The sequence below is a fragment of the Salarias fasciatus genome, chromosome 22 (assembly GCF_902148845.1).
Source record: "Salarias fasciatus chromosome 22, fSalaFa1.1, whole genome shotgun sequence".
Taxonomy (NCBI): Eukaryota; Metazoa; Chordata; class Actinopteri; order Blenniiformes; family Blenniidae; genus Salarias; species Salarias fasciatus.
In genome coordinates, this window is record NC_043765.1 from 11,654,810 (window position 1) to 11,679,897 (window position 25,088).

General features: G+C 41.5%; 4 protein-coding genes and 1 pseudogene across 4 annotated transcripts; all 5 read left to right on the forward strand.

The window, feature by feature from the left end:
• The first annotated feature begins 2,805 nt into the window (after window positions 1-2,805).
• On the forward strand, window positions 2,806-6,575 carry LOC115380917 (glutathione S-transferase A-like). Its single transcript, XM_030082218.1, has 6 exons — window positions 2,806-2,973; window positions 3,506-3,571; window positions 3,713-3,818; window positions 6,024-6,142; window positions 6,272-6,357; window positions 6,443-6,575. The coding sequence occupies exons 1-6, from the start codon at window positions 2,806-2,808 to the stop codon at window positions 6,573-6,575; spliced, it is 678 nt and encodes a 225-aa protein (XP_029938078.1).
• Window positions 6,576-7,179: 604 nt separating this feature from the next.
• On the forward strand, window positions 7,180-10,357 carry LOC115409766 (glutathione S-transferase A-like; annotated as a pseudogene).
• A 195-nt stretch (window positions 10,358-10,552) lies between these two features.
• LOC115380916 (glutathione S-transferase A-like) lies at window positions 10,553-13,479 on the forward strand. The gene is made up of 6 exons (XM_030082217.1): window positions 10,553-10,720; window positions 11,247-11,312; window positions 11,398-11,503; window positions 12,967-13,085; window positions 13,169-13,254; window positions 13,347-13,479. Exons 1-6 carry the CDS (start codon window positions 10,553-10,555, stop codon window positions 13,477-13,479), a joined length of 678 nt encoding a protein of 225 aa, XP_029938077.1.
• A 757-nt stretch (window positions 13,480-14,236) lies between these two features.
• On the forward strand, window positions 14,237-17,530 carry LOC115380913 (glutathione S-transferase A-like). The gene is made up of 6 exons (XM_030082214.1): window positions 14,237-14,491; window positions 14,976-15,041; window positions 15,143-15,248; window positions 16,903-17,021; window positions 17,129-17,214; window positions 17,301-17,530. Exons 1-6 carry the CDS (start codon window positions 14,324-14,326, stop codon window positions 17,431-17,433), a joined length of 678 nt encoding a protein of 225 aa, XP_029938074.1. The 5' UTR covers window positions 14,237-14,323; the 3' UTR covers window positions 17,434-17,530.
• A 1,038-nt stretch (window positions 17,531-18,568) lies between these two features.
• On the forward strand, window positions 18,569-24,854 carry LOC115380912 (glutathione S-transferase A-like). Its single transcript, XM_030082213.1, has 6 exons — window positions 18,569-18,836; window positions 19,471-19,536; window positions 19,635-19,740; window positions 22,566-22,684; window positions 22,766-22,851; window positions 23,726-24,854. The coding sequence occupies exons 1-6, from the start codon at window positions 18,669-18,671 to the stop codon at window positions 23,856-23,858; spliced, it is 678 nt and encodes a 225-aa protein (XP_029938073.1). The 5' UTR covers window positions 18,569-18,668; the 3' UTR covers window positions 23,859-24,854.
• The last annotated feature ends 234 nt before the right edge of the window (window positions 24,855-25,088 follow it).

Consider the following 25,088-nt stretch of genomic DNA (forward strand, 5'->3'; position numbering starts at 1 on the left):
TTACATTGTTCAAAAGAAAAGGCAGAAAGTACATGTTTTTATCACAATATCATCTTCAAACCAGTGGTAGTCACTGTACATTGGTATTAAAGGTTTGAAAGCTTTGTAAATCCGTGTGGAAGTAAACAGCCAGTGTTTCGGATGAAGTAGTTTTCCAATTAATTAGTGTCAACCTCCTCTAGGTCCCTCGTTAATGCAAGGGACGCTCCAGGAACTGGGTCACCAGTTAACACAGACACCACGTGAACCGGAACGCGGCCCGTTCATATTTGCTGCATGCAGACTTTGGGTCCATTCCCGTGTCCTTGTGTGAACTTCCTGCAGGAATCGAGAGAACAGCAACCAAACAATGGCCGAAAGCATGACTCTGTTGTGGTGTTCCGGCTCTCCGCCCTGCTGGAGGGTCATGATCACCCTGGAGGAGAAGAATCTGCAGGGATACCACCAGAAGCTGCTCTCCTTCGAAAATAAAGAGCACAAGTCCGAGGAGGTGTTGGCTCTGAACCTGCGCGGACAAGTAGGCGGTTCCCTCCATCAGCAGGCCAAACTCCAGCAAACAATTCACATTTTTATCATTTGAGCAGGAATACTTTTACGTAGAATCCTAATTCTTCTTGATGTGTAACTACAGACATGAATTGTGTAATTCGGCTCCAATTCAAAAGCACAAAAACTTTTTTTTATTATTATTATAAGGGCATGAATACTGAAGATGATTTTTTTTTTTTTTTTTTACAAACTTAATGCATTATTTCGTTTTGTTTTTTTCTTTGTTAAAAGAATACTCCGAAGATTTTGGACCCACGCCCTATCCCTATCATTTACAAAGTGAGATAAGCTCATAAATACCTTTTTGGTGTCCGTTCGTCCAGTGTCTGGCTAACAATTGTTAGCATCGTAGTTAGCTTAGCTCAACTACGGCAGGTGAAGTGGAGACAGAGCCAGACTGAGAAATTGGACAAAATACTCCCTGTGGTCCAGAGGATGGCGTATTAGCACGCAAAGTAAATCCGAATGGTTATAAAACTTTTTAAAAGACGTGTTTTCTTTTCAATCCCTTAAAATAGTGTTTTCACACACACAGATCTGCACAAGCATAGTGCGCTGCGGAAGGATATACCAGGCGCACAGCGGCTGAGTCTATGCTTCTACTGCTGTGCTCTGGTATATCCTTCCGCGGAGCACTGCGCATGCAGGTAGTGACAGTGACAGGAAGTCATTGTGCTTTTTGGTGACATAAGGTGTGCCACAATCAACATGGACCAGAGGAAGCAATGGAAAGAGTTGTCTCAGGAGATTAGAAAGAAAATTATAGACAAGCATGTTAAAGGTAAAGGCTATAAGACCATCTCCAAGCAGTTTGATTTTCCTGTGACTACAGCTGCACATATTATTCAGAATTTCAAGATTCATGGGACTGTAGCCAACCTTCTTGGACATGGCCGCAGGAGGCAAATTGATGACAAATCAAAGAGACGGATAATACAAATGGTAACAAAAACTTCTAAAGAGATTAAATGTGAACTTCAAGCTCCAGGAACATCAGTGTCAGATCGCACCATCCGTCATCGTTTGAACCAAATTGGACTTCATGGGAGAGGACCATTGTTAAAAACAAATCATAAAAAAAGCCAGACTGGAATTTGCCAAACGACATGTTGACAATTAAGCCACAAAGCTTCTGGGAGAATGTCCTATGGACAGATGAGACAAAGATGGAAGATTTTGCCATGGCACATCAGCTCTATGTTCACAGAAGGAAAAATGAAGCATATCAAGAAAAAAACACTGTCCCCACTGTGAAACATGGAGGAGGCTCTGTTATGTTCTGGGGCTGCTTAAAGTTGAAAGGTGCAGAAGAGTCATTGACAGTTACAGCAATCGTTTTATTGCAGTGATTGCCTCAAAAGGTTGTGCAACTAAATATTAAGTTAACGGTACCATCATTTTTGTCCAGGCCTGTTTCATGAGTTTTTTTTTTTTTTTTTTCCTGACAATCATGGGTTACATTTCATAGAATTTTTATTTATTACTACTTTTGTCAGATTCAAGTTGTTTCTCTGACCACTGTGAATTTTTCTTTCATTAAACGAAGGATACCAACAATTTTGTCCACGTGTGTATATCGTTTTAAGGCCATCAAATCTGAATAGTTGTTATGTTAATGATGGAAAGTTGGAAGCTTTGGCTTTGAATCATATCTGGTAGCCTATGAAGAATCTATACGTCTTGCATAAATTTTCAGTTCCCTAAGTTCAAACATGGAGACATCATCGTGAACGAAACCTATGCAGCCAGTCTTTACTTGGAGGTGACGATATTCCTCCATCAAACCAAAGAAAATCACAACTGAAACCAACACTGGTCTCACTTCAACTGTATTCACTGTTTTCTCTTCATTGTAGAGCCAGTTTAAGTCCCAGGGAACCAGACTGATCCCAGAGAACCCCAAAGAACAAGCAGTGATGTACCAGTGCATGTTGGAGGGTCTCACCTTCCACAGAAAACTTTGTAAGATTCGTGGCAATGTACTGCACCCTTCAGGTGCAGCCACTGTGGCATTTCTATTGTTTTCCTTGGCACTGGGAACACGGGCACATCAGGCTGAACTTTGACTTTAATCAAACCCCTCTCACGTCACCTTCGGCTCACATCATGAATAAAAGTGAACTTTGGTGCCACTGACTGCGCCTCTGCTGATCCACCTTTGGATTAATGCGGTGCTGTGAACTATAAAAAGAGCAGCTCACCTGCAGTGCTTGAAGCACTTTGCTGTGAGGATCGTGCGTGAAAACTTCTGCAGCCATGGCCGAGTCGATGAGTCTGCTGTGGGGTTCGGGATCTAGTCCCTGCTGGCGTGTCATGCTCACGCTGGAGGAGAAGAACTTGCAGGGTTACAGACACAAGCTGATCTCCTTTGAGAAGAATGAGCAAAAATCTCAGGAAGTCTTGGAGATCAACCCCAGAGGAGAGGTAGGAGACAAGAAGTCCAATCAAAGTCTGTTTGAACAGTTAACAATTAATTGTGTTGCTCATTCTAATGAATAGTGATATCAGAAGGGGAAAATTATAAAAGTTACTGATGTTCTCCTGGTTCAATGCAGTTTAATTACAGACAGTAAATTAAATCAGGATTCACACTGTGCTTTTACATGTTCACATTATATAGAAATACATGACATTTATTAAAAAGTAGGCTGAAAACAGTCAGCCCATGTGGTATTTCCATATAGTCAGCAAACAAAGAAGGAAGCATCAGATTTATAGGTTTGAATGAACCAGAATCATGACAATGCAGATAAACATGGGAACTTTTTCACATCAATGTTCAGCTCTTTAATGTTTACAGTTTGTGAGTGCATCTTTATGATTCTGTCTGCTTTGTTTCATAGGGCAGGTGTAGGAAATGTTTTTAAAGAATAGGTGTATTGATCCCAACCCTGTTGAAGTCTGTTAATCATCTTCGTCTCCTTATGAGTTCAGCATCATATTTTCTTTCTTTCAGGTTCCTGCCTTCAAATACGGAGACATCATAGTGAACCAGTCGACCGCAGCATGCTTATACCTTGAGGTAAATGAAGAAAATGTGGATCGTCGTACAATTTGCTTGAAGATAATAATACTCTCTCTCTCTCTCTCTCTCTCTCTCTCTCTCTCTCTCTCTCTCTCTCTCTCTCTCTCTCTCTCTCTCTCTCTCTCTCTACTGTGTCAGAATCAGTTCAAGTCTCAGGGAACCAAGCTGATTCCTGACGATCCTGCAAAGCAAGCAATGATGTACCAGCGAATGATGGAGGGCCTGGTCCTCAACGAGAAAATTGGTACCTGACTTCTATGAATACTAACAATCCTAACATTAAGATGTTAAAGATACAGTTCTCAGAAATCTATCAAATTGTTTTACAAAGTTCTGTTCTTAAGGTTTGATGGAACAGGCCACTGTGGCATGTCAGGATGACGCCTTTTTTTTTTTTTTTTTTTTTTTTGCAAAATGTATACTTACATTAGTGCTGTTTGACATTTATGTGGTTAATGAAAGTTTCTGTTTCTTTGTTATTTTCAATCACTTTGAAAAGAGTAATTGAATATCCTCATTTTCTATGTCCCCAAGTCACAAATCTGGAAAAAAAAAAAAAAAAAAAACGATGCCGACTGCTTCCTGTACCACAGCTTGAAGAAGGTGTCTTCCAGAAACTGGCAGAAGGACAGGGAGTTGAGCTTGACTGCATCCTCAACCAGAAAAGTTCACATTTTATCTTGTGTGTCTTGTTCAGTGGTGGTCGTGTTTCAGCCTTCCTTACCTTGGCCATGTCCCTGAGTATTGCACACCTTGTGCTTGTTGGCACTCCAGTGATGTTGCAGCTCTGAAATACGGCAAAACTGGTGGCAAGTGGCATCTTGGCAGCTTCACGCTTGATATTCCTCCGTTTATGGGTAGTTATTTTGCGCCTTGGTTTTTCAACACGCTTCTTGCAACCCTGTTGACTATTTTGAATGAAATGCTTGATTGTTCGATGATCACGCCTCAAAAGCTTGAAGATAGATAGACAGATAGATAGATAGATAAAAACTTTATTAATCTCCCGAGGGAGAAATTCAGGTGTCCAGCAGCACACACAAATCATTTGCACGCAAATCAATAACAACAGTAAAATTAAGTGCTCACAGTGTACTCAGGCACATCTGTTATGCAGCCTGATTGCTGAGGGGATGAACGACCTCTTGAAGTGCTCAGTTCTGCAGCGCAGTGACAGGAGCCTGTTACTCCAGTCACTCTTTTGAGCTGCAACTGTGTCGTGCAGTAAATGTTTGGGGTTCCTCAAGATACCCTGCATTAGGGCCCTCATCCTCCTCTCCAAGACTGCTCCAGCAGAGTCCACCTTCCTCCCCATCACAGATGCACACTTCCTCATCAGTCTGTCCAGCCGATTGCTGTCTCTTTTTGTCATACTGCCACCCCAACGGACAATCCCAAAGAAAACAGCACTTGCCACAACAGACTGGTAGAAAATGTACAGCATGTCACCACACACGTCCAAGGATTTAAGTCTCCTCAGGAAAAACAGCCGGCTCTGTCCTTTCTTATACAGGGCCCGAGCCTGCTTCAACCAATCCAGTTTGTGGTCAAGGTGCACACCCAAGTATTTGTAGGTGTGAACAACCTCAATACTCTCTCCGTTGATGATGACAGGTTGATGAGAGGGCTTCCTGCCAAAGTCAATGATCATCCCCTTTGTCTTAGAGGTGTTCAGAATAAGACTATTGTCCCTGTTCCAGGTGGTGAATCCCGCGATGAGCTCCCTGTACTCGTTTTCATCCCTACCCTTCACACAAGCGACAATTGCAGTGTCATCTGAATACTTCTGCACTTGACACGCAGCAGATCTATGAGTAAAGTCAGCAGTGTACAGTGTGAAGAGAAAGGGAGATAGTACAGTCCCCTGCGGTGCACCAGTGTTGCTCATCAGGGTCCCAGATACACACTGCCCGAACCGGACATATTGGGACCTCAAACTCAGATAGTTATGGATCCAGCGAACAAAGAGAGGATCCACTCCCATCCTCTCAAGCTTCCCCTTCAGTAGCTGAGGCTGGATGGTATCGAAGGCACTTGTAAAGTCGAAAAACATCAACCTCACATAGCTTGTGGCAATTTCAAGAGTGCTGCATCCCTCTGCAAGACATCTCACTATTTTTGACTTTTTGGAGTCTGTCAAATTTCTCTTCTGACCCATTTTGCCAAAGGAAAGGAAGTTGCCTAATAATTATGCTGACCTGACATAGGGTGTTGATGTCATTAGACCACACCCCTTCTCATTACAGAGGTGCACATCACCTGATATGCTTAATCGGTAGTAGGTTTTCAAGCCAATACGCTTGTAGTAGCACAACATGCATAAAGAGGACGATGTGGTGAAAATACTCATTTGCCTCATAATTCTGCACACCCTGTAAGTGGGAGTTGGATGCAGTTTATGATGCAGTAAGTCAGTAATATATGTTGTAAGTGATGTTGATATTTTCAGATGGGGTATCCTACTACAAGTATCTGGTCCCCGAAGGTGAGAGACATGAGTCTGCCCTGCAGAGAAACAGGGACGCTCTGACCACTGAGCTCAAACTCTGGGAAGGATACCTGGAAAATGTAAGCGCGCACACACACACACGCACACACACACGCACACACACACACACACACACACACACACACACACACACACACACACACACACACACACACCGTGTTCATCTGCCATGTGCCTTCTCCCTGCAGGTGGCTGAGGGCTCCTACCTTGCAGGACCCTTCTCTTTAGCTGATGTGATTGGATTTCCAAATGCTGCATATGCTTTTGCTTTCGGGTGGGTATTTGTTCAGTCTTTAATTGAAGATAGTTTTTTATTTTTTTTTGTTGATGTGACGGATGGTCTTGTGTCTTCCCTTTAGGCTGTCTCCTGAACGTTACCCCAAACTGGCCAAATACTACAACCTGCTGAAGGATCGACCCAGCATCAAAGCCACCTGGCCCCCGAAGTGGTTTGAGACCGAGATGGGATTTGAGGCCCTGAAAGACATTTGAAAAGTTCTAAATGAGCATTTGTCCAAATTAATGCACTGAACACATGCTTATCGTCTGAAATTAATAAAACAAAAAAAAAGTGATTGATTCAGTCTGTATTTTTTGTATTTCTTCATGAAGAGATAAGGAATGGAAGTTAAAATAGAGGATTTTTTTTAACATTTAACATTATTTTGTGCAAAAAGTGCTTCATGAATAAACTTTGATTTGACTGTAATAAAACATAAGAAAACAAGTTGAATGTTTAACTGTTATAAAATGACTGAAGTTCAGAGAAAAGTGAAATAGGTGTTGGCATACCAGATACAAGACCCCCTGTTCATTACAAAAAACAAAATTGGACTGCAACTGAACAGGACATCTGACCAGGAGGATTGATAGACAGAAATGAAGAAATCAGCAATTAACGTAATTGATGAGGTTGTAAAAATACAAGATGACATACAGTGGAAAAATTGTGTCGAACAATCTGTAACGTTGTTCAAAACAAAAGGTAAAAAAATACATTTTTGTAACGCGATCCGTTCATATTTGCTGCATGCAGACTGTTCGTCCAGTCCCCGCGTGAACTTCCCGCAGGAATCGAGAGAACAGCAACCAAACCATGGCTGAGAGCATGACTGTTTTGGTGCTCCGGCTCTCCGCCCTGCTGGAGGGTCATGATCACCCTGGAGGAGAAGAACCTGCAGGGATACCACCAGAAGCTGCTCTTCTTCGAAAATAAAGAGCACAAGTCCGAGGAGGTGTTGGCTCTGAACCCGCGCGGACAAGTTGGCGGTTCCCTCCTTCGGCAGGCCAAACTCCAGCAAACAATCCACACTTTTAAACATTTTTATAATTTCTGAAGGGAATACTTATACGTAGAATCTTAATTCTTCTTGATGTGTAACTACAGACATGAATTGCGTAATTCGGCTTTGATTCAAAAACACAAAAACTTTTTTTTTTTATTATAAGGGTATGAATACTGAAGATGATTTTTTTTTTTTCCAAACTTAATGCATCGTTTAGTTTAGTTTTTTTCTTTGTTAAAGCTAGGGTCGACGATCTTGGAAAACTAGCATGTAGCACGAATGTAGCATCTCCCCAAGGCTCCGCCCAGCTTCCACCCCATAGGAGGAGCTCCCGTTGGCAGCGAACACACAGGACGCGGAAGCGTCGCGCGCACCACTCGCACGGAGTTTGTGATTGCCTCCAATGTTATTAACCTTTCTGACTGCCCGCACACAACGCGCACAAGAGCGCAGCGCGCCCGCTCCGCTTCGTTCTATTTTTCACGCCAGCCGAGAGCGCCTTGGCAACGTGTGCGCGCACTGAACCAGGACCAGTGCACGCCATTGAATGTACGCGCAGGGGGCTGGTAGAACGGCGAAGGGATTTGATTGGTTCCTGAAGAGCGGTCCGCGCCTTCCGATTGGTCGGAGTTTTTACTGTCCTTTGGCCGCTACAGTGGTCAGATTTTTTCCGCACCTTTTTCCGTACACATAATTTATTGACTTCTCCCAGGGGGCAAGGAGCATTTCACTCAGTATGACTAAAAGTGCTTTTGGACAACATCGTCTACCCTAACTTTAAGGCTCTATTTAGTTGTAACATCTAGAAGAAGAACTGTTAATTTATTTACCTGGATAATAAACTTTAGCAATCTTCTAAAAATAATGACACTCAGTTTTCTGAATGACTTCTTATAATTTGAGACAATTAAAGTGTGCTTCTCTTGTATGAATAGAAAATTAAAGTTGTACCAAAAAAATGTTTTGCAGCGTTTTTCAGAGGTTTCTATTTCACTTACTTAAAATGTCTGGAGTGAAACAGTGGTAGAAATAATGTCCCTTTCGTTGTTGAAAATCAAAATACAACAGCTGAATAGGCACTGGATCATAATAGGAAGGTCTGAATAACTGTTGATGGGGGGGGGGGGGGGTCACACTTTCAAAACAAGAAGGATGTGTTGATAGCAGTGTTTTGTTTTGTTTTGTTTCTTTAAATAGTAGATAATTGCACACGTGGACAAAATTGTTGGTACGCTTTGTTTAATGAAAGAAAAATTCACAGTGGTCAGAGAAACAGAGAAATAACTTGAATCAGACGAAAGTAATAATAAAAGATATTCTATGAAATTTAATTAATGAAAGTCAGGTATTGCTTTTCAACCATGCTTCAGCAGATTTAAAAAAAAAAATAAACTCAAGAAACAGGCCTGGACAAAAATGATGGTACACCTAGAAAAGACTTAAAGTAATGTGACCAAAGAGACATGTCAGTCCAAGGTGTATCCACTAATTAGCAACACAGGTGTCTACAATCTTGTAATCAGTCAGTGGGCTCATATATAGGGCGACAGGTAGTCACTGTGCTTTTTGACATGAAGTGGACCACACTCAACATGGACCAGAGGAAGCAAAGGAAAGAGTTGTCTCAGGAAATTAGAAAGAAAATTATAGACAAGCATGTTAAAGGTAAAGGCTATAAGACCATCTCCAAGCAGGTGACTACAGTTGCACATATTCAGAAATTCAAGATTCATGGGACTGTATCCAACTTTCCTGGACGTGGCCGCAGGAGGAAAAATTGATGACAAATCAAAGAGACGATACGAATGGTAACAAAAGAGCCCAGAAAAACTTCTAAAGAGATTAAATGTGAACCTCAAGCTCAAGGAACATCAGTGTCGGATCGCACCATCCATCGCTGTTTGAACAAAATTGGACTTTATGGGAGACAACCAAGGAGGACACCGTTGTTAAAAACAAATCATAAAAAAAAAAAAAACAGGCTGGAATTTACCAAACTACATGTTGACAAGCCAAAAAGCTTCTGGGAGAATGTCCTATGGACAGACGAGACAAAAATGGAAGTTTTTGCCAAGACACATCAGCTCTACGTTCACAGAAGGAAAAATGAAGCAGAACAAAAAATGAAGCAGAAAAGAACACTGTCCCTACTGTGAAACATGGAGGAGGCTCTGATATGTTCTGGGGCTGCTTTAAGCTGAAAGGTGCAAAAGTCTCATTGACAGTTATAGGAATCGTTTGATTGCAGTGATTGCCTCAAAAGGTTGTGCAACTAAATAAGGGTTAAGGGTACCATCATTTTTGTCCAGGCTTGTTTCATTAGTTTATTTTTTCTTAATAATTCTGTTGAAGCATGGTAGAAAAGCAATGCCTGACGATCATGGGTTCCATTTCATAGAATTTTTATTTATTACTACTTTTGTCAGATTCAAGTTGTTTCTCTGACCACTGTGAATTTTTCTTTCATTAAACAACAATTTTGTCCACGTGTGTATATCGTTTTCAGGCCATCAAATCTGAATAGTTATGTTAAAGATGGAAAGTTGGAAGCCTTGGCACTGAATCATATCTGGTAGCCTGTGAAGAATCTACACTTCTTCCATAAATTTTCAGCTGTCCACGTTCAAACATGGAGACATCATTGTGAACGAGTGCAGCCTGTCTTTACTTGGAGGTGACGATATTCCTCCATCAAACCAAAGAAAATCACTGTAGTTCAACTCAAACCAACAGTGGTATCACTAACTGCATTCACTGTGTTTTCTCTTCATTGCAGAGCCAGTTTAAGTCCCAGGGGACCAGACTGATCCTGGAGAACCCCAAAGAACAAGCAATGATCTACCAGCGCATGTTGGAGGATCTCGCCTTCTTCACCTTGTACAGCAAACTTTGTAAGATTCGTGGCAATATACTGCACCCTTCAGGTGCAGCCACTGTGGCATTTCTATTGTTTTCCTTGGCACTGGGAACACGGGCACATCAGGCTGAACTTTGACTTTAATCAAACCCCCCTCACGTCACCTTTGGGTCAGATCATTAATGGAATTGAACTTTGGTGCTATTGATCGCTGCTCTGCTGATCCACCTTTGGATTAATGCGGTGCTGTAAGCTATAAAAAGCAGCTCACCAGCAGGGTTTGAAGCATTTTGCTGTGAGGATCGTGCGTGAAAACTTCTGCAGCCATGGCCGAGTCGATGAGTCTACTGTGGGGGTCGGGATCTGGTCCCTGCTGGCGTGTCATGCTCGCGTTGGAGGAGAAGAAACTGCAGGGCTACAGACACAAGCTGATCTCCTTTGAGAAGAATGAGCACAAATCTCAGGAAGTCTTGGAGATCAACCCCAGAGGAGAGGTAGGAGACAAGAAGTCCAATCAAAGTCTAAATAGAAAACAATTGATTGTGTTTATTCTAGCAAATAATGATATCAGAAGTGGAAAATGATAAAAGTTACTGATGTTCTCCTGGTTCAATGCAGTTTAATTACAGACAGTAAATTAATTCAGGATTCACACTGTGCTTTTGCATGTTCACATTACATAGAAATACGTGACATTTATTAAAAAGTAGGCTGGAAACAGTGAGCCCATGTGGTATTTCCATATAGTCAGCAAACAAAGAAGGAAGCATCAGATTTATAGGTTTGTATGAACCAGAATCATGACAATGCAGATAAACATGGGAACTTTTTCACATCAATGTTCATCTTCTTAATGTTTACAGTTTGTGAGTGCATCTTTATGATTCTGTCTGCCTTGTTTCATAGTGCAGGTGTAGGAAATGTTTTTAAAGAATAGGTGTATTGATCCCAACCCTGTTGAAGTCTGATAATCATCTCCGTCTCCTTATTGAGTTCATCAACACATTTTCTTTCTTTCAGCTTCCTGCCTTCAAACACGGAGACATCATACTGAACCAGTCAACCGGAGCATGCTTATACCTTGAGGTAAATGAAGAAAATGTAGATCGTCGTACAATTTGCTTGACGATAGTAATACTTTTTTTCTCTCTCTTTCTCCCTACTGTGTCAGAATCAGTTCAAGTCTCAGGGAACCAAGCTGATTCCTGACGATCCTGCAAAGCAAGCAATGGTGTACCAGCGCATGATGGAGGGCCTGGTCCTCACCGAGAAAATTAGTACCTGACTTCCATTAATACTAACAATCCTGAAAATTAAGATGTTAAAGATAAGGTTCTCAGAAATCTATCAAATTGTTTTACAGGTTTCTGTTCTTAAGGTTCGATCGAACAGGCCACTGTGGCATGTCAGGATGACGCCATTTTTTTGCAAAATGTACGCTTACATTCGTGTCATTTGACATTTCTATGTCACCCAGCTTCATGTGGTTCATGAATGTTTCTGTTTCATTGTTGTTTTCAATCACTTTGAAAAGATTAATTGAACATCCTCAGTGTCTAAGTCCCCAAAGCACAAATCTGAAAAAAAAGGCAAAAATATGAGGAAAAACTGCTGCCATCTTGGACAACAGAGGTCATTTTGATTATTGGATTCAGATCAAGTGAACAATTAGGCCATGTCATTATTGTTTTTCTTTTAGACCTTTTTCTAACCAGCCACACAGGGGAGTACTTGGATGCATGTGATGGAGCATTGTCCTGCATGACAATCATGCTTTTATTGAACGATGCCGACTTCTTCCTGTACCACTGCTTGAAGAAGGTGTCTTCCAGAAACCGGCAGTAGGACTGGGAGTTGAGCTTGACTCCATCCTCAACCTGAAAAGGTCCCACAAGCTCATGTTTAATGATACCAGCCCATACCAGTACCCCACCTCCATCTTGCTGGAATCTGAGTCGGAGTGGAGCTCTCAGCCCTTTACTGATCCAGCCACAGGCCCATCAAGACTCACTCTCGTTTCATCAGGCCATAAAACCTTAGAAAAATCAGTCTTGTCATTTCTTGGCTCAGTCTTGAAGTTTTATCTTGTGTGTCCTGTTCAGTGGTGGTCGTGTTTCAGCCTTCTTTACCTTGGCCATGTCCCTGAGTATTGCACACCTTGTGCTTGTTGGCACTCCAGTGATGTTGCTGCTCTGAAATACGGCAAAACTGGTGGCAAGTGGCATCTTGGCAGCTTCACACTAGAGCTTCCTCAGTTCATGGGCAGTTATTTTGTGCCTTGGTTTTTCAACATGCTTCTTGCGACCCTGTTGACTATTTTGAATGAAACGCTTGATTGTTCGATGATCACGCCTCAAAAGCTTGTGGCAATTTCAAGAGTGCTGCGTCCTGACATCTCACTATTTTTGACTTTTTGGAGTCAGTCAAATTTCTCTTCTGACCCATTTTGCCAAAGGAAAGGAAGTTCCCTAATAATTATGCTGACCTGATATAGGGTGTTGATGTCGTTAGACCACACCCCTTCTCATTACAGAGGTGCACATCACCTGATATGCTTAATCGGTTTTTATAGGCTTTCAAGCCTATACGCTTGGAGTAGGACAACATGCATAAAGAGGATGATGTGGTCAAAATACTCACTTGCCTCATAATTCTGTACACCCTGTAAGTGGGATTTGGATGCAGTATTCCGATGCAGTAAGTTGGTAATATGTGACGTGATTGATGTTCATATTTTCAGATTGGGCAGCCTACTACAATTATATGGTCCCCGAAGGTGAGAGACACGAGGCTGGTCTGCAGAGACACAGGGACGCTCTGACCACTGAACTCAAACTCTGGGAAGGATATCTGGAAAATGTAAGCACACGAACACACACACACACACACACACACACACACACACACCCCATGTTCATCTGCCATATGCCTTCTCCCTGCAGGTGGCTGAGGGCTCCTACCTTGCAGGACCCTTCTCTTTAGCCGATGTAATTGGATTTCCAAACGCTGCATATGCTTTTGCCTTCGGGTGAGTATTTGTTCAGTCTTTAATTGAAGATAGATTTTTTTTTTTTTTTTTTTTTTTTTTATTTGACGGATGGTCTTGTGTCTTCTCTTTAGGCTGTCTCCTGAACGTTACCCCAAACTGGCCAAATACTACAACCTGCTGAAGGATCGACCCAGCATCAAAGCCACCTGGCCCCCGAAGTGGTTCGAGAGTGAGCTGGGATTTGAGGCCCTGAAAGATGTTTGAAAAGTTCTAAATGAGCATTTGTACAAATTAATGCACTGAACACATGCTTATCATCTGAAATTAATTAAAAAAAAAAGTGATTGATTCAGTCTGTTTTTTGTATTTCTTCATGAAGAGATAAGGAATGGAAGTTAAAATAGAGGATTGTTTTTAACTTTTAACATTATTTTGTGCAAAAAGTGCCTCATGAATAAACTTTGGTTTGACTGTAATAAAACATAAGAGAACATATTGAATGTTTAACTGTTTAAAAATGACTTAAGTTCAGAGAAAAGTGAAATCATACCAGACAGAAGACCCCCTGTTCATTAGAACATTTTAAGGAAATAAAGTCATTCTTTAGAGTTGCAAGTGCAAAAGTGCAAAGATAAAATTTGACTGCAACTGAATGACATCTGACCAGGAGGATTGAAAGACAGAAATGAAGAAATCAGTGATTATTGATGAGGATGAAAAAATACAAGATGAAATACACTGGAAAAAAATGTTAAACAACCTGTTACATTGTTCCAAATAAAAGGTAGAAAGTAAATATTTTTATTACAATATCATCTTCAAACCGGTAGTAGTCACTATGCATTGGTATTAAAGGTTTTAAAGCTTTAGAAATCCGTGTGGAAGGAACCAGCCAATGTTTCGGATGAAGTAGTTTCCAAATTAATTGGTGCTAACTTCCTCTAGGTCCCTCGTTACTGCAAAGGACGCTCCAGGAACTGTCACCATTCAACACATACACCACTTAAACCGTAACGCGGTCCGTTCACTTTTGCTGCGTGCAGACGGGGTCTATTCCCGTGTCCCCGCGTGAACTTCCTGCAGGAATCGAGAGAACAGCAACCAAACCATGGCCGAAAGCATGACTCTGTTGTGGTGCTCCGGCTCTCCGCCCTGCTGGAGGGTCATGATCACCCTGGAGGAGAAGAATCTGCAGGGATACCACCAGAAGCTGCTCTCCTTCGAAAATAAAGAGCACAAGTCCGAGGAGGTGTTGGCTCTGAACCCGCGCGGACAAGTAGGCGGTTCCCTCCGTCGGCAGGCCAAACTCCAGCAAACAATCCACACTTTTAAACATTTTTATAATTTATGCAGGAATACTTATACTTAGAATCTTAATTCTTTTTGATGTCTAATTACAGACACGACTTGCGCAATTCGGCTTCGATTCAAAAAGTTTTTTTTTTTTTTAAATAAGGAATTTATTTGAATACTGAAGATGTTTTTTTTTTACAAACTTCATGTATTATTTTCGTTTTTGTTAAGGCTCTATTTGCTATCTACAGTGGTAGAAATAATGTCCCTTCTGTGTAGCAAATACAGCAGCTAAATAAGTACTGGATCAGAACAGGAAGTTGGTTTTTAAGTGGTAGACAATTATATCGTTTTAAAGCCATGAAGTCTGAAATAGTTATGTTGATTATGGAAAGTTGGAAGCTTTGGCATTAAATCAGATCATCTGGTAGCCTGTGAATAATCTATACTCTTGCATGAATTTTCAGTTCCCCACTTTCAAACATGGAGACATCATTGTGAACGAGTCCTTTGCAGCCTGTCTTTACTTGGAGGTGAGGATGTTGCACCATCAAACCAAAGAAAATCCCTGCAGTTCAACTCAAACCAACACTGGTGTCACTTAACTGTATGCACTGTTTTCTCTTCATTGCAGAGCCAGTTTAAATCCCAGGGAACCAGACTGATCCCGGAGAACCCCAAAGAACAAGCACTGATGTACCAGCGCATGTTCGAGGGTCTCACCTTCTACGACAAACTTGGTAAGATTCATGGCAATGTGCTGGACCTTTCTTGTCCAGTCACTGTGGCATTTCTGTTGTTTTCCTTAGCACTGCAATACGGGCGCATCAGTCCGAGGTCTGACTTTAATCTAACCCCCCTCACGTCACCTTGAGCCGTTATCCGAAGCCAATTTTGAACTTAATGTACCACCACATGATGGAGGCCTGTCTCTGACTGACAGATGTTTTGATTGCCTTCCATGGATTCTCCCAATCCTGAACATTATGATGTAAAAGATAAGTCCATGTTTTGCAGAAGTCTTTCAGAATTTGTTTGTTTGCTGTTAATGTCTGTTTCTGTTTCCTTGCTTTCTGTCACTTTCAAAAGTTTTAGAAAAACTGCTGCCGTCTTGGACAATAGCCCACTGCACAATGTAACGTTGAAATAATGTCTAATCAACGTAATTGTTTGACCTTCAAATCAGGTCTGCTGTAGGTGCAGAATGAAAGTTTTTAGTCTTTTTTTTTGACGTCGTATGGAGGTCCGAATCTGACGTCGTTCCGACCTCCAATGCAGAGTTGGTTTTAGTTAAACTGAGCAGTATAGCAGCAAAAGTGCATCAAATTAAAAATTAAATTGACCACCGAGCTTGCATTTGAGGTTCAGGCATATTCTTTCAGTCAATTTAGCATTTCATTACAGACCGGTGAAACACGGGATTTGAACTCATGACTTACTGTTCAGCGATCCTCAGCCTTACCTGTAATCTGTAAATGGGAGGCTGACCATTAGTTTGCAGAAAACTACTTGAATTATAGTGCAATACACACAAAACAAAGTGGTGGTTTTAAAGATGTTTGTTTTGTGTTTCACCAAGTTCACAATTTGATGAAATTACGTACTAAATTTAACTGCTTGGATGGCTCTTTTATTAGACATAATTCTATCTTTACGAGACAATGAAAACAAGCAGACTTAAAGTAAAAGAAATACAAGGCAGGGGTTAACATTCACATAAACACGTTTTCAATGGTAAATTTATCAACGTGTCTGGATGTTGAAATAACGTTTTTCAGCTGACATATTTCAGCAAAATTTTTAGAAGTCATTATTTTAAAAATACTGAAGATTGCGTGTACATCTTAAAAATGTTGATATTTCAATGTTGAATCCACAGTGAGTTTACGACACAACTTCAACCATTTAGTGTCAGCATTGTTTTGACGTTGAATTAACGTTTTTCATCAACTGACATTATTTCAACTAAATTTCAACATTTAAGGTTTGTTGAATGCCAGCTGGGTCATTATGATGTCAAAAAAGGTCTGAATCTTGGACCTATTTTGTACATTCTTCTGACGTCTAGATGTGGTCCTTCGCAGATGTCCAGATCAGGTACGAATGTGAACGTAACTTTCACGTCTAAATGAGGTCCAATACTGACGTCTGAATCTTGGATCCATTTTGTACGTTCTGTGGACGTCTCGATATGGTCTTTGACTGACCGACCCAATAATGACCTGATCTGCACGTCTTCCTGACGTAAGATGTTTGGCGGGAGAGGTCATTTCCACCTGATCGACTTTTCAAAATAGATAAAATAATTCTGATTCTATTTCGCAACCTCTTTCCCACTGATCTGCGGCGGTGATAGTCGGCAATGTATGTAGTAACTGATGTTCTTATTTACAGATTGGGTAATTTACTACAAGTGGCTGGTCCCTGAAGATGAGAGACATGACTCTGCTCTGAAAAGGCACAAGGAAGCTCTGACCACTGAACTGAAACTCTGGGAGGGTTACCTGCAAAATGCAAGTACACACACACACACACACACACACACACACACACACACACACACACACACACACACACACACACACACAGTGTTCATCTGCCATGTGCTTTGTACCTGCAGGTGGCTGAGAGCTCTTACCTTGCAGGAGACTTCTCCTTAGCTGACGTGGTTGTGTTTCCAAGCGTCGCATTTGCTTTTCGTTTCGGGTGGGTATTTGTTCAGTCTTTATTTTAAAATAGGTTTGTTTGTTTTTTTCGTGGATGTGATGTATGACCCTCTATATACTCTTTAGGCTTTCTGCTGAACGTTACCCCAGACTGGCAGAATACTACAACCTGCTGAAAGACAGACCCAGCATTAAATCCAGCACGCCCCTGGACTGGTTTGAATACCAGCAGGGATTTGAGGTCCTGGAGGATGTTTGAATGATTCCAAATAAGCCTTTTTCCAAATTAATACATTGAACATGTTTATTGTCTAAACTGAATAAAAACAATGATTGATTCAATCTGTCTTTTTTTGTCCATTTGTCCATTCAGTAATGGATAATGTTACTGAATTATCACTGAGAGCTTGTCTTGCATGCATGTTACAATTGAAAAATGAATAGGAGTTATACTGGATGTATATGATCTTCTTTTTTTTGTTGTTTATTATAACATGGTAAGGAAATGGAAGTTGTTTGGAGTATCAATAGCTGTGAGCATAAAATGAAATTAAGCTGCAGCTAAACATGACATCCAATCAGGAGGATCGAAACACAAACATTAGCAAATCAGAAAGACTTTATGATAAATAGTATAATACTCCTGAGAAAATTCAGCTGTTTATAAGTGAAGGACTGGTGGAGTGGATTTAACACTCACTTCACAGCAAGAGGTCATAAGTTCAAATACTGGTGACACCTTTCTGTGTGCGGTTCGCATGTTCTTCCTGTTTATGTGGGTTTCCTCTGGGTACTCTGGTTTCCTTCCAAAAAAAATGCCCGTGAGGTAAATTGGTGACCTTAAATTGCCCTATAGGTGTGATTGTGTGCATGTTACTGTCTGTCTTTGTGTAGCTTATCCTATGATGGACTGGTCACCTGTCCAGGGTGTATCCTGCCCTGATCCAGACTGGGATCGGCTCCAGTGCCTGGATAGTTTTAGCCTTTGACAAAATTAAATAAAAATTTTTTACAACTGGTTGTTAATTGAAAACTTCGAGAGTATAGGTCAGTTTGAACAAATCCTATTGACTACCATTTTATCTAATCATTTTTATTGCAATCTTTTACGTTGTTTATTGCACACTGTTGTTCATTTACCTCATTTAATTTTCTTGTAACACTAATTGATAATAAATATCTAGGCCAGTTCTTTGTTATTCTGTTTTATTCTTTTAGGATGTTATATTCTTAAAAATAAAAATTAGAAAGGTATTGTAAAGCTTTCTGAGGCGAGAAGCAGGTAGTGTTTTGGATGAACTCGTTTCCCCCGTTAACTGGTGACTAACCGCCTGTAGCGTCAGTTGTTACTGAGGAGGGCGTTTTGAACGGGCTCCAGTTAACACGGATAAAACTTGATCCGAAACACCAGTCAGACGACAGACTGTGGGGCCATATTGGGGGCTTTTTCCGTGTCCCCGAGTGAACTTCCTGCCGAGAACAGCGAACATCACCATGGCTGAAAGCATGACTCTGTATTGGTGCTCCGGCTCTCCGCCTTGCTGGAGGGTCATGATCACTCTGGAGGAGAAGAACCTGCAGGGATACAACCAGAAGCTGCTCTCCTTCGAGAAAAACGAGCAAAAGTCCGAGGAGGTGTTGGCTCTGAACCCGCGCGGACAGGTAGGCGGTTCCCTCCGTCAGCAGGCCAAACTCCAGCAAACAATCCACACCTTTAATCATTTTTATTATTTAAATTAACACTTATACTTAGAATATATTTTCTTTATTGTATGTAATCACAGCTACGAATTGTGTTATTCGGCTTCAATTTCAAAACTTTTTTTAATGTATAAGACAGTTAATTTACTTCCTCTTATTCCTCTACTGTACTGCATCAGGATATGATAAGATTACTACAAACCTTGCATGTTTGTTTTCTTTTCTTTTTTTTTCTTTTGCTGTCTATTTTACTTTAAAATTTATGGAGTGAATATGTGATTGAAATAATCTCTCTTCTATGTGGGCAGTCATGCAACAGCAAAATAGGAGCTGTTGGATTAAAAAATAAAACATGAAATAAAGTTGTAACTGTTGATTTAAAAAAAAAAAGGCAGCTTTGTAAACATCCAGGATGTGTTGATAACAGTGTTTTTAAGTTGTAAACAATTGTTTTAAGGCCATCAAGTCTGAATAGTTGTTATATTCATGATGGAAATGACATTTTAATGATTCCAATTTGCTCTAAGAAGCTTTAGCATTAAATCAGATCATCTGGTAGCCTGTGAATAATCTATACTTTTGGATGAATTTTCAGTTCCCCACTTTCAAACATGGAGACATCATCGTGAACGAGTCCTTTGCAGCCTGTCTTTACTTGGAGGTGAGGATATTGCACCATCAAACCAAAGAAAATCACTGCAGTTCAACCAACAGTGGTGTCACTTTAACAACATTCACTGTGTTTTCTCTTCATGGTAGAGCCAATTTGAGTCCCAGGGAACCAGACTGATCCCAGAGAACCCCAAAGAACAAGCACTGATGTACCAGCGCATGTTGGAGGGTCTCAACTGCTACGACAAACTCAGTAAGACCAGTGGCAATGTACTGCACCCTACAGGTGCAGCCACTGTGGCATTTTTATTGTTTTCCTTGGCACTGGTGAGGCTGGCGCATCAGGTTGAGCTTTGACATTAATCAAACCCCCCTCACGTCACCTTGACCCTTTATCTGATGCAGACTTTGAAGCTCCTACAGAGGAGATACAAGTAGTGTTGCATAAGCATTATTATTGTGTATTTTCAGCTGAGTGCCAGCGCAGGATGAGTAATCAGATATTGGACTAGGTCTTACACAGGGGTGGAAGTGAGCTGGTGTGGTCCGACACGGTGTACCAAGAGTCAGTGGCGGCGGTATACAGTAGGGGTGCAGCGATTAACCGGTTTTACTGTTAACCGTGGTTTTAAACGTCACGGTTATATAACCGCAGACGTTCGGCAACACCGATTATTTCCGCACACAGCAGTCCATCAATTTAGACTCCCGTGTGGCGCAAAATGCAGCCAAAACGGTCCCTTTTCCTCTCTCTTTCTCGCTTTGTTTCCGCACGACCTACTTAGCGGGCGGACTACAACAGCACACAGATGTATGAGAACAGATCAGAGACAAGTAGACTAGGAGATATCGGGTGCTTTCACACCAACAGCATTTGGTCCGCTTGAAGCGGACTAGAGACCCAAACTCCTGCAGGTTCGGTTCGTACGCGCTGGTGTGAAAGCAGACCAGTTAGTTTTGGTCCGGGACAAAGAACCGCACCGAGACCTCCTCGAGGAGGCGGTCTCGGTGCGGTCTCGGCGCAGTCCGCTGCTGGTGTGAACGTTGACTAGCCTCGGTCCTGTCCGCTCTGTTGTGGAGAAGGCTTTTTGGTCGGCGGAGGCTTCCGTAGCAAGCCGCGCGGCACATCACGTCACACATGCTGGCCAATCAGGGTTCACTTCCGTCACCCAAAACACACTATTGTGTGAACAGCGCCACCAAGAGGCAGGAGGGTCATAGTGGATAGTTCATCTGCAAAAACAAGTGGTGTGAATGTGAACCGAACTAGTTGACAGCTGCGACGTTTATGAATAATTTATGTCCAAACCGAACCACTCTAGCGGACTAGTAGGTATGAAAGCACCCATAGAGAGAAATAGAGAAACAGTGTTTGCAAAACGCATTAAAATAGATGGGAACCATTGTTTGTGTCACAGACATAGGAGCTGCAGCCCACGAAGCTTGGGAGAAACGAGCTTAGCTAACCGTGCTCTATGCTCTATGCTCTATGCTCTATGCTAACGTAGCCACAATGGCTAGTGGAATAGAGCTAACGGAAGACGTCGCTAAGATTACTGCAATCTTACCGCATAAAATGGCATAAAACCCTGCATCTTGGTTTCCGTTATTCCGTTAGTTCCTTTGACCGGTAAAATCTGCCAAAATCCGTAAAATTAAATATTTTAACACCACCGGTCAAAATGTCCGGTGAAAAATATTCCCTCCAAGCTCAATTTTTATTTGAATATTCCCTCCAAGCAAAGGTTAAATTATAAAAAGGCAATTTCCACGTCATTTTATTAAAAAAAAACAAACAAAAAAAAAAACAGCAACAACAATAAAACCCCGAATCGTATCTTTTTTCAGGCGGAACTAAACTTGTAGCACATGTTTCCTTACTCCGACAAAGCGCAGTACAACAACAATACAGCGGGAGACTTATGTTGAAACAGGCGAAACTTAAAGAATTTTTTACTAAACAAAATTGTTCAGACTAGAAAGGGTTAGAGCCCTATAGAGCCTAAATGTCAGAGTCACTGTCAAGGTGCGGATCCTGTCATTATTGTGGAGCTGTCCGCGGGACTCTGCTGTTTGACCCCCCCCCCCCCCCCCCCCCCCCCCCCCCCCCCCCGCGCGGAAGCTGCGGGAGTAATACAGTACTTTGCAGCATTTAAGCTCGATAAATTCAGATAATATTTGACCTGGAAATCACACACTTGTCCGGTAAATTGAAAACCTGCCGGTCACGTTGTCCGGTGCCTTTTTTTTTTTTTTTTTATAGCGGAAACCCTGCATATTTATTTGCATAATCAAGAATTTTTGCTTGCGTTTTTCTGTAGGGTCTAGTAATAATAATAACCATAAAATGGTAAAACCTTGTTTTTTTCTCAGACTATAACCGTACACCAAAATCTGAAACCGTTGCACCCCTAGTATGCAGCACCAGAGAGATGTTAATCCAGCTGTCTGCTATAAAGCCCTCTTTCAGAACCAGTCACGGATAGTCATAGATCCGCTAACAACATGCAGTCGTGAAAGCTCAACTTTCTATTAGCTCATTCCAGATTGTTTGTGAACTCTCCGTACTGTGTTTTAGTCCATGATAAGCAGAGCTTTATCTGGCCATCTCAGAAAGTTGCTTGTGGCAGTGGGTACATTTTCTGCAAGTCATGCAGGCTGTGAGTTCAGTTCCATGAACAATATCACCCCTGAGAACAGGAGAAGCTGACAGCGAAGAATGCTGCAGAGCAAACCTCCTCGTTGTCAGTTCAGTTGGTCCAATATATTCTTTACCAGCCATTACATTATGACCCCCTTCCTGACATTAGTTCACTCAATAGACTGTAGCAGATCTCAGGAGATCTGATGTAGCATCTGGCATCAAGAGGTTTGTTTTGTTTATGTTCGCTGTTAATGTCTGTTTCTGTTTCCTTGTTTTCTGGCAATCTTGGACAACAGAGGTCATTTCGACCTTGTCAACTTTTTAAAAAAACATCAAATAAGTCTGATTCTGATGTTTCCTAATCTTTTTCCCACTGATCTGCTGCAGTCATAGTCAGTAGTAAAATATGTTGTAATTGATGTTCATGTTTTCAGATTGGGTCATCTACTACGAGTTGATGGTCCCTGAAGATGAGAGACATGAGTCTGCTCTGAAAAGACACAGGGAAGCTCTGACCACTGAACTGAAACTCTGGGAGGGTTACCTGCAAAATGTAAGTATACACACACACACACACACACACACACACACACACACACACGATGTTCATCTGCCATGTGCTTCCTGCCTGCAGGTGGCTGAGGGCTCCTACCTTGCAGGAGACTTCTCCTTAGCCGATGTGGTTGGATTTCCAAACGTCGCATTGGTTGTTTTTTTCGGGTGGGTATTTTTTGAGTTAGGGCTGGGTGGTATGACCTAAAATTCATATCACGGTATAAATTAAATCCCTTCACAGTAACAGTATATATCGCGGTATAAATGTCGCAGTGTAAAACCTATGATGTAAGTGTTTCTGAGTGGGTTTTGTAGTTGTTTAATTCACCTGCATTTGCACTTCATGCCACTAGGTGTGCTGTTTGCATGTTCAACCTTATTTTTACACAGACACCACAGAAGAAGGAGGGCCCTTGAAGCTCAGGCTCTCTCTGCATGTTGTTAGAAAAAGAGTTTTAGCCTGTAATACGTGTGCCAGAAGAAGCTTTAACATGTTCAATGATACGACGCACCGTTTTTCAGTAAAAGAGAAGGGTTGAGCAATCGTTCCCGCACATTTTATTTACGTGGTAGCAGTTATGTGAGCAGTTCTGTGTGGAGTTTGCATGTTCTCCCCGTGTGTGCGTGGGTTCCCTCCGGGTACTCCGGCTTCCTCCCACGGTCCAAAAACATGCATGGTAGGTTAATTGATCACCCTAAATTGCCCCTAGGTATGAATGTGTGAGTGAGTGGTTGTTTGTCTATATATGTCAGCCCTGCGACAGACTGGCGAACTGTCCAGGGTGTACCCCGCCTTCGCCCACAGCAGCTGGGATCGGCTCCAGCCACCCGCGACCCCGAAAAGGGAAAAAGCGGCAGAAAATGAATGAATGAATGGTAGCAGTTATGATGGTAGAGTGCAAATCTGTACCGTGGCCAAATTTATATCGTTTCTACCATCATACCGTGTATACCGCGCAGCCCTATGTTCAGTCTTTAGTTGAAGATATTTCCTTTTTCCTCCACTGATGTGACGGATGGTCTTGTGTCTTCTCTTTAGGCTGTCAGCTGAACGTTACCCCAAACTGACCGAATACTACAACCTGCTGAAGGACAGACCCAGCATCAAAACCACCTGGCCGCCGCACTGGTTGGAAAGCGAGCAGGGACCTGAGGTCCTGAAGGACATCTGAAAGATTCTAAAAGAGTCTCTGTCCAAATTAATACATTGAGCACATGCTCATACTGTGATTGGAGGCTATTACTGAATTACTATTGAGAGTTTAGCTTGCATACCTATCGTTGTTTTTTACACAAGGGCCTGAGTTCAAACATATACTAATCGAACATGTAAAGAGTCAGTTATTAACACGTTCACTTCAATGCACAGTATTGGCTCTTCAGTAAAAAAAATGTTGCCGAACCTGAAACATGATTTGTTGATGCAAAGATTTGTTGGTAAAGTGAGGAGATCAACACGAAGTCGAGTCTCAAGTTCAGAATAAACATGAAGGAAAGCACACATAGTTTAGTTGAGTTAAAAACTGCATATATATTCACACCAACTGTAATATAACACAATAAAAACACGTTGAATGTTTAATTGTTTGCAAATGGTTGGAGTTAATGGAAAAGTGAAATAGGGGTAGGCATACTAGATGTAATATCCACATGTTAGAGAAATAAAATCATTCATTCAATAGAATAGCAAGATGTGTGCAGAGAACGAAATCAAACTGCAATTTAACATGACATTTTGACCAGGAGGATTTAAATACAGGAATGAAGAAATTAGCATTTTGTTGATGAGGTTTGATGAAAAAAAAGAAAGAAAGTTGTTTTTTCTTGTTGTCGTTTCCTGTGTTTTCTCTTCTTCAAGCCTTGAAGGAAGGTCCCTTGTGAATGTTCTGGGGGTGCTGTGTGGAGGAAAGCTTGTTATAGGTCAATTTGCTAGTATAGGTCAAAACTAGTTTCGGTCAATTTGAAGGAACCCCATTTAATTTCTTTCTTAATCAGTTTGCTGATATCATTTACCTTATTGCACATTGTAGTTCATTTACTTCTCTTCATTCCCTTGTAAGATATCACTAATTGATTAATGTCTGTGCCTGTTTGTAGATGCTCTTTCTATATTACTCTATTTTATTCTGTTGGGAGCTTATATTCTTCAAAATAAAAGGTAGAAAATACTTTTTCTATTGCAGTTTCGTCTTCTATCCGGTATTAGTCACTGTGCATTGTATGAAAGATTACAGAGCTTTATAAATCTGCCTGGAGAGAAGCGGCCAGTGTTTCGGATTAAATAGTTTCCCTGTCAAGTGGTGTTGACTTCCTGAGTTGACAGTAGCTTCCCTCCTTACTGCTTGGGATGTTAGAGGAAGTCGGTCGTCATTTGACAAGGCAACCACTTAATTTGAAACACC